Source organism: Heliangelus exortis, chromosome 3, assembly GCF_036169615.1.
Source record: "Heliangelus exortis chromosome 3, bHelExo1.hap1, whole genome shotgun sequence".
Classification (NCBI taxonomy): domain Eukaryota; kingdom Metazoa; phylum Chordata; class Aves; order Apodiformes; family Trochilidae; genus Heliangelus; species Heliangelus exortis.
The window spans coordinates 47,323,520-47,343,298 of NC_092424.1; the positions used below are offsets into that span (position 1 = coordinate 47,323,520).

Below are 19,779 nucleotides of genomic sequence, written 5' to 3' on the forward strand. Positions count from 1 at the left end.
ATATTTCAGTGCATGCTGTTCTTGTCTAGTGACTTCAAGTGCCATACAGCCATATGAATTCATATGCCAGATGTCGGAACCAGGCAAGTAGGCCCTAATCCTGAGCAGCTGTAAATTAATGTGGCTCAGCTCCACTGGAGAAAATGGAGTGATGTCCATTTCCATGGGTTCAGGACCTGGCCACAGTAGAAATTTCACATATATTCACATCATCAGAACGCCAACTTAATTGTCACGTAAGATAAATACTAGAACTCCCTTTTTTTATTAAAAACAGGTGATAAGACCTACCACATCAGCTTCTGCTTTTAGTAATAAAATAAATGCATTTATCAGCCATGCATGCTTATTCAAAAGAAGTAGATCGTTTGCACTGCAGTCATTAATTCCAGAAACATTAATTCCAGATGTGCCAGTTCAGAGCTCTTAAGAAAACAACACATTGTTAGTGCATCTTTTGCACCAAGGCTGATTCATAGTTTTAATCATTGTGTTCATGGTGTTTTAGTTAAGCATAAACTGCTTTTATACAGAGGTCTGATCTACTCCCATGTTGTGTGAAAGTTCAATCTTGGAGTAGTCCAAGTCTTTCTTACTCCAGGCTTCCCCTCTGGTTTCAGGAGCCTGGGATTACTGAAAGAAGTATTACCAGTAAAGGATGAGCTGAAGAAGCCAATGGCCATAGGCCAACTTTTGCCTTTCTTCATCCTGCCCCATTGGGCAGCAGGACCACACTTCCCTTGATCTTTCTTTTATTGCTGGTGTACTTGTAGAAGTCCTTGATGCCTCTTGTGTCCTTTACCAGCTTCAACTCCAGCTGGGTTTTGGCTTTCCTAACCTCATACCTACACATTTGGTTAGTGTCTCTATATTCCTCACAGATCCCCGCTCCCACCTTTTGCGTGCTTCATTTTTATGTCTGAGTTTAGTCAGTAGCTCGTTGTTCATCATACCTGTCTCCTACTACTTTTTACTGAATTCCTGATGGTCAGGATGAGCTGATCCTTGAACATCAATCACTTCCCTAGACTCCACTGTCTCCAGGGCCAGATCCAATGGGACCCTTTCAAGCAGGTCACTGGTCTGTTCTCCTGCGTGCAAATCTTGTGATCCCCTTTTTTGCCTTGCTCCCCCCTCTCAGGATCCTGAGACACGATACTCATGGTCATTGCAGCCTGGGCTGCCTTCAGTCTTCACATTTCCAGCCAATTGATGGAAGAATGAAGTACAGTCTACGTCCTCTTTTTGGCTCCTCTGTCACTTGTGTCGAGGAATTGTCATCGGTGCACTTCAGAAAACTTGCAGATTGCTTGTTCCCTGCTGTTTGCTTCCCAGGCAACTAGATAAATATAGTGCATGTTGGATGATTTGTAGATCTGTCAGAAATCCAAAGAAAAGTAGGGAAATTGGTGAGTAAAATTATTTTTCATAAACATGAAAGATTGATGGCACATATTTTTCATAGACAGGAATCTTGCTACCTGTCAGTATATGCTGATACAAGGCAATGTTTGTTGGGTTTATACACATGTATATGTATTCAGAATCTGAATGTGGAGTTGCTTTTGCTAAAATGATTATTGTATGGTTCATCAAAATGATGCTGAGGCAAGTGCCAAATTGTATTTATTTCCTGTAAACCAGGTCATGTCCTGAGATCACCTAGCAGGGATCATTTTTTGTTACTTTATATAATTACTTTACAGAAAAGGCCTAGGATCAACAAATTAGAAAAAGATAAGTTGAAAGGTCAGACAAGAAGTCACATTATTGACTAGGTACACGCTCTGTGAACACAATTAGCACAAACTGTGTAAGTTTTAAAGAGCATTTATGTTTCAGAAGAAAATTACTTGAAGCTACACCACTAGCCTTTGCACTGGAAAGAAGGTATAGAAGTTGAGACACCCTTGATGGGTGTTCTGGGTTGTGACAAGGTACTCCTGGCATGAAGCAGCCCAACTTTCACTGGTTTTTTAATAGACCTGTGTTTCTCAGGAAGCACTTGCTTTTCTTCCTTGAAAGATGAAGCATGGTATTTTCATCATTTTTCCAATGCTTTCTCTAATGTTTGCAGAACGTTTGCAAAGTTGGTACCCCATTCAGGAGAACCAGATATGAAGGTTTTAAGAATTATTGCAATGTCTTTCCCACTTCTCTTCTGAACAATTTTTATTTTAGTTTATTCCCCCTTCAGATGACTTAAAACTGCAGATTCTGAGTCTAAATCCATCCTTTGGAGCTTGGAGGTAAGGGGGTGCTGAGGTCTGGTTACATCTGATTTTAGACTGAGGCTTAATACCAAGTTTTGATCTGTTTTTGAAATTCACCCAAGTTTCTCATTGCTGTTCAGTGTCAATAGTCAGGCTTAGAAATACTTCTAATGAGAATCATCTAAGGCAGGTGTAGGTGGGTTTTACAGTAAAGTGCTGTTCACACTCATTATTTTAGCCAGGCAGTTGTTTAACTGCGTGGTGCTGGTCTTTGAAGATTGGATTTGTGTACTGTAAATTAATTGTTGCCTAATTTTAAAGGATTCACTTCTTAAGACAAACATAAGAGGCTTAAGATCATTCCTTCCCCTGCCCCCCTCCAAAGACAAAAAACATTTTCTCTCAGAGAAATATCCTAATGCCTCGCTTAATCTGGTCACTAAGAGGAAAGGTACATTCCCTGGACCTTTGTGCAGAAGCAGGGCATTTCCTTAGAAGAGAGAGAGACTTCTCTAAGTCTGTTCATTATTTTGTGCTTTCCGTAGCACGTAGACTAGATGTGTGTTTATAAGCAGCAAGTGCTACACATAGGAGACAGCATGAACCCAATACAGCACTTAAAACAGCACCATAGTTATCCAAGCTACATTATTTATGCTATTTTTGTTTGCTAGACAGTCATATATAGAAGGATGTGCTTTTTACAGGGCTTCAGCTGTTAGCAGATTCAAGAGAAGAAAGATGGAATGCCCTTGAAACAAGGAGCACCCCTTGCTCCTTTTTCTGTTTTTCAGTGCATCTGGATACCATTTTTTCTTTATGAGACTGTCTTGTCAGGACTGGTTTTGCATGTATCAGCTGTTCGTAACCCTGGAGTGGATCTCAGCTGTTGACTTTGATTTATTTTTTTTTTTAATCTTTTTCAATTGCAAAAGTGTAGTAGTGCCTGCTTGTGTTGATTCCTGTATCGCTGCTGCCATCTTCAGGAAAATTTTCAGTAATGTTGTGTGAGCTTTTTTTAAGGTAGATTAATTCCATCAACTAAAAGATGAACAAACTGTGTGCTTCTTGCGTGTGGCTGCAGAAACAGAGTTCTAATGGCACAGGATAAAGTTGGTATGCGGGGTCCCTTGATTATGTTAGGGATATTTAAAAAAACATTCAGGGAAGTGAGTGGTCTGATGTCTAATGCAGTTCGGTGTGAATTAGGCACTGGGTAATGGCTTACCTCTCATTAGCTTCCCAGCCTGCATGTTCAGTACTTCATTTCAAGAACCACATTAATGAATCCATCAGATTTCCATCTGATGTCTGTTTGCACATATAAATGTGCAGCTAGATGCTCAAATGCCCAGGGCATGCATGCATAGCAGCAGTATTATCATATGGAAATAGGTTTGTCATACTGTTTAAGGGCATATTAATAGAACTCCAAAGCTGCTAGAGCAGGAGCTAAAGCCACAGGCTTTCATTTCTCATGACACTTTTTATGAACTGATATACACATTCAGCAACAAAATATCTTTTTCAAACTTACAAGAAATGATACTTAAATGTAGCTTCCACCTACTTTTTTGCAAAAAAAATCAACTTTTGACATCACGTGTACAGTGATGCATCTTCTGCAGGAGGAGTATTTTCAAAAGATAGGCTGTTACACTTCTTATAAAATGCTTTGTCCATTTCTAAAGCACCCCAGGATAATCACAATTTTTTTCTTTGTCATCCTAGCTCCTTAAATATAGTGCTTTTTTTTGTATAAAATATTGCTTCTCCTTTGTAGTGATTCAGTTGTTGGCAACATAAACTGTTTTTCTTTAAAACATAACTCAGGGTTTGACTTTATCTGCTCTAGGGTAAACACTGTATTGTTCCACTGGAATTACAGTGGATTTCAACTACCGTAAATGGGAGAAATACACAGTATATGTTTTAATTTATGCGTAGGCATCTACACATATGTCTTTAGAGGTTTAGTATCTTCTTTTTTCATTTAGTCAGTAGTGAGTGGAATGCTACATTCTTTTGTGAGTTATTCACAATATAGAGAATAATATCCACTAATTACAAAAAGGTGGGTTTTCTTTTTTTAAAAAAATCATAGGTTAGTTACATTTTACATTTCTGGCTGCTTTAAAATTGTTCCTTGTATTCATAAATTACTTACCTCCTTATCTCTTGCTTTTAGTTTGTAACATACTCCATTAAATTATAAGATGGCAATAAGGTTGATTTTTTTTCAATGTAAATGGAAAATATACTCTGTATATATACTCATATAAGTACCATGTCACTTAATATGGAAATAATTTTTAGAAATGTCAAGTTTACCTGCATCCACTTTACATTTTGTTGATCATCCAGGCATAAAATTGCTCCAAATTATACACTAGATAGATGTGGTTATGTGGTTATGTGTCTGTACCATTTACCAAAGTTACCCAAATGGGAACAGAATTAAGCCAACGCACGATTGTTTTTTCTCTCCCGTGGCAGTCGGCATGAACCTAATACTGAATTAAATTTCTTTCTCATGTCTCTGCTGCACAGTGAAGTAGCATCTCTGTAGTTCTGCATCGCCAAGCTAGCTCCAAGCAGTGCTGGAACATCTGCCCACTATAATGCAGCACCGTGCAGAGACAGCAGTCCTGCTCCCAAACGCCCTATGGCTGCATTAGCTACAGATTACTGACATGGATGTAGGACTTCCAGCAGGGCTACCTTAAAGATTCTCAGCAGTGCAAGCTGCAAGTAAAATTCAGTTTTGCCACCTGAAGAAGAAAGAAAGGATCTAGACTGCTGGTGCATAGAAATGAGAAGGCAGAAAGGAGAAGCAGGTACACAGGAATTAAGAATGGAAGAAGATGCCTGGCCGTGACAGCTGGTCCTGAAGGAGGGGTCAGAGTCCGTGGCAGCAGCTGTTTCTGGGGTTAGGAAGAGTTCCTCAAAGTAGTGATGTTTAACATCTGAGGTCTTGTCATAGTCCCTGTAGCATGACAAGCTGGGAGCCTTGCTCTCTCTGCTTGTTCTCCTCGGCTCTGGCACAGGTGAGGTAAGTAACAGGGACATGAATGTCACGCTGTGTTTAGCAGCTTGCTGCTGTAGGCAGCTGCCTACTTTGTTTAAGCTTGTTTGGCTTCCTTTTCTAGAGGTTACTTGCTTGGCATCAATCTGGCCATCTCTCCCCAGCACTCCAGGGCACAGCCTTGTTCTGCTCACAGGAAAAGCTGTGCAGCTCTGCCAGGACCAGCTGTGCCTATTCAGACAACCAAACCCAGGGTCCACTTCAAAAATTTTGCAAATTTGTGTGGGTAGCCAGCTATCAGATGGGATTCCTCAGTGGTAACACAGCATGACTATTTTGAACACATAATAGCACAACAAATAACAGGTTTTCAAACTTTCTATGTACCACATAACCTTGTTACTAACAAGATTTAGACACTTTGCTTTAGACACTTCTCATTCTTATTTTTTGGAATGGGCTAGTAAGTCCCAACCAATATGCTAAGAAGATTTTGTGGTAACCGTATATGTAGGTGTGGGATAGAGGAATCTGGAAAGAGCATTATCCCTTTTCCCACAGGGGCCTGAAGTAATTTCATCCAAAAGAAGCACCTGGCTTCCTCTCAGCTTCTCTCTTCTGTGCCTTGCATCTCTGTGACCTCAAGGCAATTCAAAAGGGGGTGGACAGAAGTAAGATTGTCCATCCACATAAATCAGCCAACAGGAATATCTGGGGAGATCTGGGACTGGTTCTTGGAGCTTCTGCTGTCCATTGCCACCTGATGCAAGGCAAGCTCCAGGGCAGCCTGTCAGCACATGGAAACTCATCAGCATTCACTGAGGAGCCTTGGGATCTACATGCCATCATCTAGAGCTTAGGAAATGAGCCCATGAGTTGTTTTGTAGAAGTCTGGAGGAAGACTTTAACTTTCAGATTCAAAAGAAAAACACTGAAATCTCTAAGACATTTTGATGCAAGACTACACTTAAAGCCTTTAATGTTTATTGAAAATTGCCTCTTACAGTACTGATGGCAAATTGCCCTTAGATTGTAAAAGCTTCAGAGAGACTGCAGCTATATTTTGGACACCATGTTTTGACAGATTGTCATGATCATCACAAAAGTTTAGTTTTAGCTGAAATATGCATAGTAAATGCCTGTACTTTATTGTAAGGAAAAAGACTGTAATTGCTCTGCAAATTCTACCATGCTTCTCGATTGCATTATAACTGATACAACCAGTGTCATTAAAAATGGATACTTTTTCTACTGTGGCATTTATTCTCATTGTAGTAGGTTTTTTGATAACTGGCAATTGGCAGGGCCACAGATCTTGAGTAAACATAGCTACTGCAGACGGTAAATACTCTGCTTTTAAAGGTTCTTACTGTAAGCACAAGAAATCACAAAAAGACAGGGCATGTGGCTAATGTTCTCACACTTGGCGCTAGATATAACAAAGTTCCAGAGGCAAAGTCAATCCAGTACACAGACTGTGTGGTTCACAGCAGTAGCACAACAAGGACTGGGACATTCAGGGAAAGTGTGCACGATGTGTTTAATTTCCTTTGGATGGAAATAAGTAACAAAATCCATCATTTCAAACTAAAAAGGTGTGGAGTCAAACTTCTCTCGTAATCAAAAGATGTGCTATATAGTAACACCTTTTCCAGTGAAATTTGGAGTCTGGGGGCTTTTCTTAAAAAAAGAAAAAACAGTATAATTCTTTAGGTATCTATCACTCATTATAACATTGTAACTTGTACTTTGGAAAGTGCAATTTTCTAAACAGGAACACTACAGAGAGATTACTTTGGGAATTGTGAGCACTGCTATTCTACATGTCGCTCTCTGATAGCTTTGATTTTCCTGAAGGCATACTCATATTTTCAATATAAAGCCTTGTTCCAATCAGCAGCCTGTTGTTTGACTACAAAAGCTCATTTAGGATTGAAACTTTGTGCCTTATAATATTTTAGATGTTCATAGTTTTTATTTTGACCAGGTGATCGTGTTGTCAGGGAAAACACTAAACGCTCTCCAGGTTCAAAACAAGCAAGCAAACAAACAAAATCCTAAACAAACGAAAGGAAACAACAGAAAAAATCCAACCTAGTTGAAAAATCCTCCTAGTCTGATAAAAGCCTAAATAACTATACATCTGCTGTGTATGTTATAAAAATTTGCTGAGTGGGACTCACAGGAGCTTCTGTGTGATTGGTGACTACTTATTTGCATTCCCCCGTCGTATTTTATTTTTTTGAAAAAAGCTCATTTTTTTACATTATGAAACCAGAGTATGTTTCTTTTTAGTAATGGTTTAAGATGTCTACTGGGGAGTCCAATGTTTAAATGTTTTAAAACTGAAAATCTCTCTTACAGTGCTTCTATGCGATCTTGGACAGGAGTCCTGGATGTGGATCCTTTATGGTATTTGGGTTTCCACATCAACTTAATTAAAATCCTCAAATTTTAGGGATCTGTGGCTGAAGCCACATATGAGTTAGCCTTCCTTCACTAAAACAGAAATAGTAGTACTTTGCTGCTCAGGAGTACAGTGAAAGGTTCACTTACAATGCCAAGGTGCTCTAATGCTTTAGTGATCAAAGCCATGCAAGTATCTTAGAATCCTACATTATTTTGCTTTGATGTGTACTATATAACCAAACTGTTTTCTGACAGACATTACAACTAGTCTATCTAGCTCCATATTATACTTCAGGTTATATTTGGCTTCCTTTGTATTCTCTTTAGAATATAATATAATCTTTTCACATTACAATAGCACTTAATGTGCATTTTCCAGTAGCTCCTTAAATTTTTTAATTAACACCTGTTGGCTGTGGTTTATTTCACCCTTAGCATGAATTATAATTATAATGCAATCCTCTTTTGTTTTGGTTTCGGACCTGATTTTAGAGGAAAGAGTGAGTAGAGGCATTGCAAGCTGATATCCTGTATCCTGAAGTATTTGTTTGCCTGATAAGGCAAGATGAAACTTTTAAGCTCTGTATTTTAAATGAAAGACGAGAAGACCTGTGATTTTTCTTTGTTCATATAGTCATGGTTGTGAATAACCTTTGCATTTCTTGCCTACTAGTTTTGCACTACTGGCAGAAGGCCCCAGTACTGATGGAGATGTTGCTCCTGCCTTCATTCAGTAGTTGTAATTTTCATGGTTTCTATCTGTAGTCATGAGTTCAGACAGATAGCACTGAATGAGGAAATGTCAAAGGGAAAGAAGATAGAAGAACAGAAAAGACAAAACAATTTTGATAAGATTGCTATTCAATACATTCTCAATGACAAAAGATCACTTCAGAAAGAATTGATTTCATTCTACAATGACATTACAAGTTTCATAAGAAAAAGTAATTGCACTAAACCATTTTAATTTTTTTGTAAGTCTTCAAACTAGAGAATATGGTCATAAGGAGATCATCAATAATATATCAATTAAAGGCTTTAGAGGATTGGGTTCCAACTGACATGGTTAGGGTGTTTCTGGCAGCCTTGTCTCATCACATTCAGATAATGCAGCATGGATACTTCACCAAACAGTGATCATCTGGATTAAGAACTGTCAGGTCACAGAAATTAGTGTTTTCTGTGAAGAATCAGTGTGGAGCAGGGTATTTCTAGCAGCATTCAACAGGAGCTGACAGCATTCCTGTCACAATTCAATACTTGACAGTGATTCAGACAGAAATAGACTCTACTGATCCAGCACAACAATGAGGCAAAGATTAGTCAAATATAATTGATAGCAAAACCAAGACAGTCCCCAGAAAAGTGCCATTTACATGGCTGGAGGAGAGAGGGGGGAGGAATGGGCTAACAAGTGAGAAACTTGACTATTTAGGTTAAAGAAACTCTATTTAGGTTAAAGAAGCTTCAGAGGCATCTTGATTACAGTACCTAAGTACCTTCACAGTGAGGAAATAAAGGATATTTGAAGACTTATTTATTTTAGCAAAGAAATGCAAAGCAGAAAGCAGCATCTGGAAGCTGAAAGCAGAAAAGGTCAAGGTAGACATCATACAAAATTTTAAACAGTGATTTTTGAAGGGTTGTTAGAACACTGTACCAGAGGCAGCTGTACCAGGGCATCTTTTCTCACCTAGTATCTTTAATTGGGAGGTGAATGCCTGTTTGTGAAGATACACTTTGGCCAAACCATGTGTCATACTTAGAGTGCCTTCCATCTAGCTAGTAGTGATAACTGTGGGATTGAAGATGTGGCAGTCCAGATTTCAACATGGACTGCAGAAGCCTGGTGAGAAGTCTAGGAATGAGCTGTAGCTGGTAGGTCACACAGATGTCCCTAGCAGTGCATGTAAGGTGCTGCAGATTACATCTTGGCTAAGACTACCTCACTGCAACCTTGCCCTCATTCTGCTGGGTTGACACATGGGAGGCGGTAAGGATGAAAAGCAAAGGAATATCTGAGTTGAGGAGTAACTTTAAAATAACATTAGTGAGCTCAGACTTGAAGCTTTTTGAAGAGATTCAAGAATGGGAGTATTGTACTGAAGTTGTGAGAAAGATAATTTTAACAGTCATATTTTATAAGCACTATAGGGAGATATTATCAGAGACCAAAGAAAAGGCATTTGCAGTAGGCAAGAAACAGAATGAGAGCTGTGGTGCTTAATCCAAAGGAAAGCAGATCTTTGAAGTGCTGTGGAAAATGAAATCACAAAATCCTGTTTCCAAAAAAAAACAGTGAGCATAGCACGTAAGTGACAAACTCCCTTTTCTATCATCCAAAAAAAAGAGCTACATTTTACTCCCACTTCCAAATTTAAAACACTTAAAACACAATAAATGTCCCAGTCAGGAATAAGTGAGACTACAGTTCAGTTTCACTACCCTAATTTTACATTCAGCATCACTCTTGGCACAGTAGGTGTGCAGCTTCGAAACTTCCCAGTTACCCTTGCAAAATAAATACAGTGCTCTGCAAGGGGAACTGAATGTTGACAAAGATGATGGTTTACCTAGCTGGGAGGTGTCACCAAGGTTAAATCAGACTACACCCCTCATCAAAACAGCTTCAGTAAAGAATAGAAGATGGGTCATTGTCATAGGTGACTTACTTCTGAAGGAAGGGGAAAGGCCCAATATGCAGACTGGACACACTCGGGGAAGTCATCTGCCTCCCCAGGGCCCAGATAAGAGAGGTACAGAGAAAGTTTCATTCCCTAGTATGGCCCTCAGACTACCACCTACTATTGACCTTTCAGGTAGGTAGCAATGAAGTAGCAACAAGAAATCCAAAGACAATAAAAAGTGTCTTGAGAGAGACTTCAGGGCCTTAGGATGATTCAGGAACACTGCATAAGCAGTGTTCTTCTCTAACCTTCCAGTTGCAGGACTGATGAAAGAATAAACAGAAAGAGGCAGCAGGATCAACAGCTGGCTCCCAGCCTGGTGTCACTTGCAGGACTTTTGGTTCTTTCACCATGGGTTGATTTACACAACACCAGGGCTGCTGTTGACAGACAGGGTACACCTGTCTCAGAAAGGAAAGAGGAGCCTGCCAGAAGAGCTAACAGGGCTAATCGAGAGATTTAAACTAGATTTGAAGGGAGAAGGGCACAAAACCAGGCTTGATAGAAATAAGTCTGGGGCCAGCACATGAATATTTGAGAGATGGTGTTCCAGCAAGGTCTTTCAGTCTGCCATTTCTGTGGGGGCATGTGATGGAGATCCTTACAGCAAGAGAAATGCAAGGTTTATTGATGGAAGTGCCTAAGAGCAGTCAGGTAGGAATTAGGACTTCTTGCAAAAAGGTGGTGAGCCCATTAGCCCAAATGAAACACATCTGTGCTGAGGCACAGAGCACTGGCAACAAACAAGGGGAGCTGAATGTCATCTTGCAGCAGGAAAACTATGATACAGTCACCATCACAGAATCATGGTGGGGTGACTCACATGACTGGAATGCTGCAATCAATGGCCACAAGCTCTCAGGAAGGGGATACTCAAGGAAGGAAAGGTGGTGAGGTGGCCCTGTATGTTAGGGAGTGTTTTGAATGCCTGGAATTTAATGATAGCAAAATAGGATTGAGTGTTCATGGGTAAGAGTCAGGGGGAAGGCCAACAAAGCAGGCATCTTGCTGGGATTCTGTTGCAGCCTTCCTGAACAGGACGAGGAAACAGATAAAATATTCTATAGGCATCTGAGAACTATCGCTTGTCCTTGTTCTCATCTTCAACTTCTGAGAAATATGCTGGAAATATAATACAGCAGACAGGGAACAGTCCTGGAGGCTCCCAGTGTGTGTGGAGGACAACTTTCTGACAAAGAAGGTGAGGGAGTCAAGTAGAGAAGGTGTCATGCTGGACTTGCTGCCTATCAACAGAGATGGACCTGTGGAGAATGTGACAGAGGCTGTTTTGGGTGTAGTGACTGTGAAATGATAAAATTCATAGAATCATAGAATTAGCTGGGTTGGAAGGGACCTCAGAGATCATCAAGTCCAACCCTTGACCCACCGGTGCGGTTGCTAGACCATGGCACTGAGTGCCACATCCAGTCTCTTTTTAAATGTCTCTAGGGATGGAGAATTCACCACCTCACTGGGCAGTCCATTCCATTGCCTGATCACCCTCTCCGTAAAAAAATTCTTTCTGATATCCAGCCTAAATCTCCCCTGGCACAACTTAAGACTGTGTCCTCTTGTCTTGTTGAAAGTCGTCTGGGAAAAGAGACCAACTCCCACCTGGCTACAACCTCCTTTCTGTATTCTTGAAGAAGTAAGGAGGAGGTGGTCAGCAGAATTGCCACCTTGGACATTTAGTTGGCAGACATTGACCTGTTTCAGTGACTGGTTAACAGAGTCCCTTGGGAGGCACTCCCAAAGGGCAAAGAAGTCCAAGAAGGCTGGATATTCCTCAAGAAGGAAGGCACGGGAGCAGGGCAAAAAGACAAGCCAAAAGACAAGCTGGTGGGGAAGAAGTCTGGCTTAGCTGAGTAGAGAGATTCAGTTACAGCTCAGGGAAAAAAGGAGAGTTTATGGCCTTGGGAAGAAGATGCAGGCCACTCAGAAAGACTACAGAGATGTCGTAAGGATAGGCAGGGAGAAAAATAAAAGGGCTGTTAAAGATAAAAATAAATATTTCTACAAATGTATTAGCAACAAAAGGAGGTCTAAGGAGAATCTAATTTATTGGATGCAGAGGGAAACATAGTGATCAAGGATGAGGAAAAGGCTGACGTCTTTTCCAGTCAGAATAATCCTGTGATTTTGTGATCTGTGGGGTCTGAATTCCATAGCTGACCAGAGTTTGGACTGATTTTACCTTTTATTTGAATGACCATAAAGACATTTTGGTCTTGTTGGTTAAAAACAAGATCTGGATCCCTGTTGACGTTTTTAATATCCCATATTCTGAGGTGAGTAGTATTCAGGATTTGTACTTAGGTCTATCTCATATATTTTTACAGATATTCAAAAGCCTGTTATGGTACCCACACAGGTTATATTCATTTCCAGTGCCTAAATGCTGTAAGTGCTATGGGGATTTCCCTGCTAATCCTCTTTTTAATGCATAAACCTAGAGGGTAGGTTTGGAACCTTTGGGATTTATTCTTCGTGCTGGTTGTTTTCCAGCTAAAGAATCTTTCAAGGGTAGAAACAGTAAGTGCTAAATACACAAAGACATAGCAAGTTTATATGCATTTATTTTATCTCAGTAATCTGTCAGTCTTTTTTTTTTAGCAAATGAAGGGTGTGGCTACTGTAGTAATTACACTACTTATAGTCATTTAAAGGCCTCACTAATATTGAATTTATGCAAAAATGTTAAATCCTGACTGAACAACTTAAACCCTTTTCTTTCTAAGGGCAAAATAGCTGCATTAATATTAATGAAGCCACAAAATACAAGTCAACTGACAGTATTTTTGCAGTTGCTGAAACTTTATTATTTTTTTAATGTCTGAATGTAAAAAAATGAATTAAATATCACAAACTGCTCTTTGTTGTAAGTGACATGCCTTTTCTTTATGATGCATCCTTCGCCTTGAAAAGGGAGTGCTTAATGCATTTCTGTTGGGAGATGCCTATTTATTCTGACAAACCGATCAGCCTCCAGGGTGTTCTTTTGCCACAGAACCGATTTTACATCTCATCCATTATCTAATAAGATGTGAAAAGAGTACCCTGTCTCACAAAAAAAAAAAAAAAATAAAAATCAGGCTTTGTTTCATTACAAGGATGTGGCAGGCACACTCATTGACTGACTTATAGGATACACAATAGTAGTGAAAGGCCCAGTTATATACTCATGCATGCTTCCAGTACAGCAAATCTATGGAGAAAGCATCAGTAGCAGTGGTCCTGAGGATTTTTTAATTTTAAAAATAATCATAAAAAGTGGCTTCTATAATGAGAAAATTCATTTGACATCTTTATATAATACAGCATGCTTTTATGAACTTTATTATTATAATAAATAGTAACACTCTATAAATTGCTTTGTGAGACAGACGAAGTGTCTTTTCAAAATACATGCCCTGGGCTTTTTTTATTTTCTTTTTCTTTCTTTAGTATTTTCCCCTTTTCAGTGTTTATGAAAGGTTTAAAATTGTAATTGCATGAGAAAAGTGAGGGAGACGGGAGTGAGAAAAGGAAGCTGAGGCATTGTGTGATAAGGCAGTGATAAAGCAAGTGTATACAAAGCTCTTTCAGACAAATGTTTTCAGCCAGATGTGTTCTTAAGGAAAATAAAGCCACAAAGAAAGAGACTAGGACACACAGCAGGAAATTCAGTTAAACCTGCCCATAATAAGTCTTTGAGATACTAGGTATCCAGACAGAGAAATACTCTCTGCGTTTGAGCAGTGTTCAACACAGAGGAAACGTTTTACCGCTCATACATTGCAAATTGTTGCATTTAAATGATGCTCTATATACAATAACACAGCCTCTCCTACCACACACTTTGCAAAAGCCACTGCATTCTGAAGCTATTTCCCAACAAGCCTTAGCCAATTAACAGATCGGTGATAGCTGAAGCAAAATATTATGATTTTAAGTAATTGGCAAAATAGTAGAGAGAAATTACAAGAAAGCAATTAAGGGATTAGGTTTGCTATCTCTGGAAGTTAGAATGTCCACTCTGCTCCTCTGCTCCAAATTTCCCTGCCTTCTGGAGTAGCAAGATCAATCCCTTTGGATCTGCACAATGCTTATTTTCATAAAAGTGCAGTTTCTTTAGCATGATTTTCAGGGCTTCTCAGACAAGTGACAGTAAAACTTGAAAGAGTTCAAAATGAAATTGTAAAAGCTGGAATTTGTGGCAGGCAAATGTTCTACTGTGATGTCCTCCTGATACCCTTTATTCATAACATGTGAATGCAATTCTGTATCTAAAAATCAAGGCTGTTTCATCAGTCTTACTTATAATGCCAGTCAGAATGGCTTACCACTGAGAGATCTTTCAGAGTCTGGAGTTACATCAAGACAGCATAGCTTTAAAACAGCATGGAAGAGACCCATTTACACATTATTTACCTCTCCTCTTACCTGCAAGGACATAATTTAATGCAGCATTGATGGGTCAAAGACTTTGAGGCCTTTTTTTTAAACTCCAAAATAAAGATATCTGTCTTGACACGTGTCAGATTTGTTACATATGAACTAGTTTAGGTGGCAGAGGCAGCTCAGACTGAGGGAGGAACAATTGTTTCACTCATCTGCAAAAGACATTATTTTTCAATGAAGCCCTAGGTAAAGAACAATGTAATTTAAGATGAAAGCAGAACAATTGCTAGAAATGCAATAAGGATCTGGAGGTAGTCCTCTAAAATCTGTGTTAAGTAACCTATCATTGTGTTCTTTCCATGGATTTTTTTTTTTTTTAAAAATCATTCTATAAAAGTCTATGGCAAGGATATCATTTTCTAGAAAATGGTATTTCATTTGACCTGTGATCATCCTCTAGTAAAGTCAGCAATAGTTTTCCATAGAGAATACATTTGATTCAGAACTATGAATAGACTATTTCCATCAGAAAACACTACAAAGAAGAACTGCTTGTTTCAGCCAACATCCTTCTTAGATAAATGGATTTCACTGCAGGAGAAGCACACCCGGTCTCTAGTTTGACTTTATGTCTTTAAATGGACCATGTAGCAAAATCTCATTTTTAATAATGGCATTTAAGTTACTTCACTGATTAAATGTATGATAATAACAGCAAAATTGTTGTGTTAATGATCACAGTGTATAATAAGATGCACAGTTAGGAGGATTATGGGAACTTAATGGGATGAGAAGGGCAAGAGATCAGCTGCTGTATGATTCACCCTGACTGTAACCTGCTGTCTATATCCCTGATGTGATTTTATCACTGGTGTGCTTTGGTTTGTTTTCCAGTTTGTGTTCTGTCGTGAATGCAAAGAGGAATACCACGAAGGCAAATGCAGCTCTCTCCTCAGCACGCATGGAGCCATGGCCCAGAAGGTAGGCATCCTATAACTCATTACATCCTGATCTTTATCCTTGGCCCAGGTAGAGTGGCGTTTGTCAAACAGGTCCTAATTATAATCCTAAGTAAAAGTAATTATGTTCATGCTGAGTTATCCTACCTGTCAGAGTTGCCATAGATTTCGGTCGCTTTGATTGATAGAGTAGCTGAGGTCTGTCAGGAACACACAAGGCTCTGCCATCAGTTCCTAAAGAAAAGGCCTTCCCAGTGGGCTTTTGGGGTTGTCTCTCTTCAGTGTGAGCACTTTTGAAAGGCTTTCTATAGTCTTGCTGCCTTTCAGCTTATATTCAGTGCACCAGTCAGGAAATCGTGTGGGCTTGGACTGGGTAACAGGGGTTTTATACAGCCTGTGCAGAATATGCTGTTGGTAATTTATATTTTAGCTTGGAGAAACAGAAAATGCAGTGCCTAGGCTCAAAGAAGTTAATAATTGTTCTAGACTGCTCTATAAATTTGTAGCTGTTGTAGCTACAGACCTAGACAGGCAATAGTTTTTCTCCCCTGGTATTTCTCTGTTTGAGATTCAAGTTTCCGTGCTCTCCATGGCAAATAAATCAGTCCAATTAAAAAACAAACGAACAAACCAGAAACAAAAAAAACCAAACAAAATAAAAAACAAAACAAAACAAAACAAAAAAAAAAAACACAAAAAAAACCCACAAAAAAAACACAAAAATAAAATAAAACAAACCAGAAGGAGAGAAAGCACAAAGAACAGGAGAGATAGCCTCCAAATATCTCACAGCTTGATAACTCGGTGCCCAGGGTCCTAGGAAGCATAAAACTGGTACTCAGATGTCTGGCATATTTGATGATGAGAAGAAACTTGAACCTTGAGCTCTCCACAGTCCAACATAGCAGACACAGGATTGTGGGCAGATGCTGATGAGGACTTCCATCCACCCAGTTCTCGGGCATTCCCAGCTCCTTTCAGTGCCTGCAGACAGGCTTTGCCTGAGGCAGGTTTTAGGAGCCTCTCACTTTTTGAATGTAGGGACTGGGAGGGAGTGGGAGGCCTGTGGGGAACCTTTGCCCTGTGCTACCTTGAGACAGTTCATTTGCAGTACTTCAGAGACACTGCACTTTATAACCTGTGCAGAAATTCTTCTCTTTAAGCTTTCTTAGTGAAGCTCTTCATTAAAAGACCTATAACCTACGAGTCAGCCAGCATGTATACCTCTACTGCCCTGAAATGTGTACTGTGTGAGACCCAAAATCCATCTATTTTTCCAGCCTCTAGTGATTTGTGATTCAAATGTGGTATTTTGTATTTAGCAGCTCTCAGCAAATTTTTATTCCATTAATTTGTGTAACCCCATGTTTTGAAGCCATATATTTGTAAAGAGATGTGTGGTTTAGCTAACTTCTGCGTAGAACAATCTTTTGTTTGCAGTAGCCTTAGAACAGTCTTCCAGCTCCCATTCATATTTATATAAAAATAAAACAATTTCAACAGAGATACTGAGAGATGTTTAACATATCTAATAGCCTGGTAAAGTATGAAATCAAGGCTCAGTGTCTTACTATTCATGTTGAGATGTATTAAAGTTCTATGTAATTCAGGTAAGCCCTATAGCCGTTGAACTATTTATGCTTAGGATTTTGCCTCAAGTATGAAAGTCATCATGACAGCATAAAAATGAGTTTAACAGTGTTGGCTCTGTGGAAGTTAGAGTCTGAATAATTTCCATGCTCTATGGCACACATTAAGGTGTGCCAGGAAAAATCAGAATACCATGGGAAGAAGTGGTTCATTCTAAAAAACCTGTAGCATCTTGCCTTATCTCTTTATGTCAATGAGAGCACTTCATCTATCTGGTCAAGTACCTCAGCACATGAGTTGCACCTAGACCTGTTAACCTAGGAAAGTTGGATACTTTTGCTGTTTCAGTGAAATGTAAACATGCTCACTATTCCTGAAAAATTTGCTGTACTCTCAAAGAGCTGTTCCAAAAGAGTTAAACGATTGTACCAGAATAAATCCTGCAGCTATGCAAATCAGTTCCCAGTATTGACAAGACCGTAGACTACCCAAAATTCATTCAGACTTTAAATTAAGCTGAAGTTAATTGATTTAGGCCAGCCTTTTCCTCTAAGAGAGCTGCACTAGTTAGATTTTTCCACAAGGTGGAGATGTGCCACTGAAGGAACGTTTTCCCTGGTTTTCTGTAACGAGGCTACAGTAATGAAAGTACCTGCCTTTGTCTTCACATTTCTGGAAGTGCCTGCACATCCCTGTTGTAAGAGGAAACACTTGCAGACAGGTTTAGGCCTAAGTCAGCATGATAGAGATTAATATAGTGGAGCATAAATAACAGCAAAGATCTGGAAGAAAAGCCAAAAAAAGGAGTGTTGCTCCTCTGGGTATCCAGAACTTGATGGCAACATAGACAGTTCCAAGGACAATCAAAGCATCTCTCTAATGGTCCATGTGCCAAGGCACTGCAAGGGCCATCTGGGGCTCCCCATGGCACCCCTGTCACAGCAGGGTCTGGCACCTCCATGGGGATGCAGATGGGCTGAAGATGGGCTGGTATGTAGGCCCACAGGTGAGTCTGGCTCACCAGGGCCCGTGGCCAGGCAGGGCAGGGATGTGAGGAGCTGGAGACTGTCCCTGCTGTAGAGTTGCAGGGGATGACCACCTTGGGGGCTGACAAAGGGTGCTGTGATGTGGGCAGCAATCACAGGAGACTGGGCTGGGACAGAACAGACTGGTGGTGCCCTTGGAGCCTGGTACCAATTTGGAGAGTCTTGGTGACAAACACCTTTCAAAAAGAGGTAGAATATGATAGAGGCACTCGAGTGCTCATGAAAGCCAGAAGCTGACAAGAGTGAGAGGTGAGAAGGATAAGAGCAGAAAGGGGCAAAGCCTGTGAGATGACATGGGCCAACTCCAGGAAGCAGAAATGGTGGTGGCAAAAGGTAGCCAGATGTCAGAAGGAGTAAAGGGGAAGCCTGAGGTCAAGTGGCAGGAGGGGAGCTGGTGGGACTGTCTCTCTGGGTCCAAAACTGGATCACTTCGGTTTGAGACAGGAGCTGCCATCATGAGTCCTTTACCAGAAGGAAATTATGTCAATATTTCCTTTTGGAAATATTGGCTTTTTTTCCCCCACTCACTGTTTGATCTGCTTGGGATCACTTTTACATGTCTGTTAACACACTCCTTCACTGCTCTAAAAGTTGATGTTGCATCCAAATTTACTGTCTATGGTGTGGTTTACCTAAGGTGGTTATAGCTTTGTTATCCCTAAAAATTGTTTTTACCCATCTCTCAACACTGCACTTGGGTAACACACTACTGGAGAGTTGATTATAAAGATGGGGTCTCCTGTATCATGCTATGCCAGTGCTTTCAAGTCCTCTGCTATTATCCCATGTCTTTTCTCCTCTTCATGGCATCTTTTTCTGTAGTCAGATATAATTCATTCTGCACATAGTACCTATATGTAATACCTATACTTGTCATTGCTATTTGCTAGTTATAAAGATATGTGTGACATTGTTAAACTATGCAATTATGCAAAATTATACAAAAGTAAAACAGATAATAATCACCCAGCCACTAAGTGATTGCTACCACTTGCAAAATCAAATCTCTCGGCAAACCAAGACAAGTCCAGAGAAAGCCTGACAGGTCCTGAGGCCTGTGGTGCTGCCTTGGCACAAAAGCTGTGGCCTCTTGTAAGAAACAGCAACAGCCTTTTTGATGAGCCACAAAGCTACAAGTTCTAAACCTCCATCTACACCATCTGCAGACTGTTTCAGTGTAAGCTTACAGTTAGTGCTGTAAAATGTAACTTCAGCTCCGCTCCAGAAATGTGGGATGCTTCCTGCCCTGCTGGAGCTGGGAGCTCTAGGCTGGAGGTGCCTTGGTTTCCCAAATCTAAAAGCCTATCCTTAAACCAACCACCTTCAAATCAAACCTCAGCTGATTGTTGCTTGGGACCCATGCCTTACTGTATTTGGGTAGCTGATGCAGGATCCACATACTATGCTCTTCTGCCAGCAGCAGTATAAAACTTATCAGAAGCACTGTCAGCGCACGAACCATTCCCAGCA

The 19,779-nt window shown here is 40.1% G+C and overlaps 1 protein-coding gene across 1 annotated transcript in view; it reads left to right on the forward strand.

Annotated features, from left to right (window-relative positions):
• PRKN (parkin RBR E3 ubiquitin protein ligase) overlaps positions 1-19,779 on the forward strand; it is a 712,407-nt gene that overhangs the window by 684,552 nt on the left and 8,076 nt on the right. Inside the window, exon 10 of the mRNA XM_071740466.1 lies at positions 15,609-15,695. Coding sequence (XP_071596567.1) covers positions 15,609-15,695 — 87 coding nt within the window. The remainder of the gene's footprint in view (positions 1-15,608; positions 15,696-19,779) is intronic.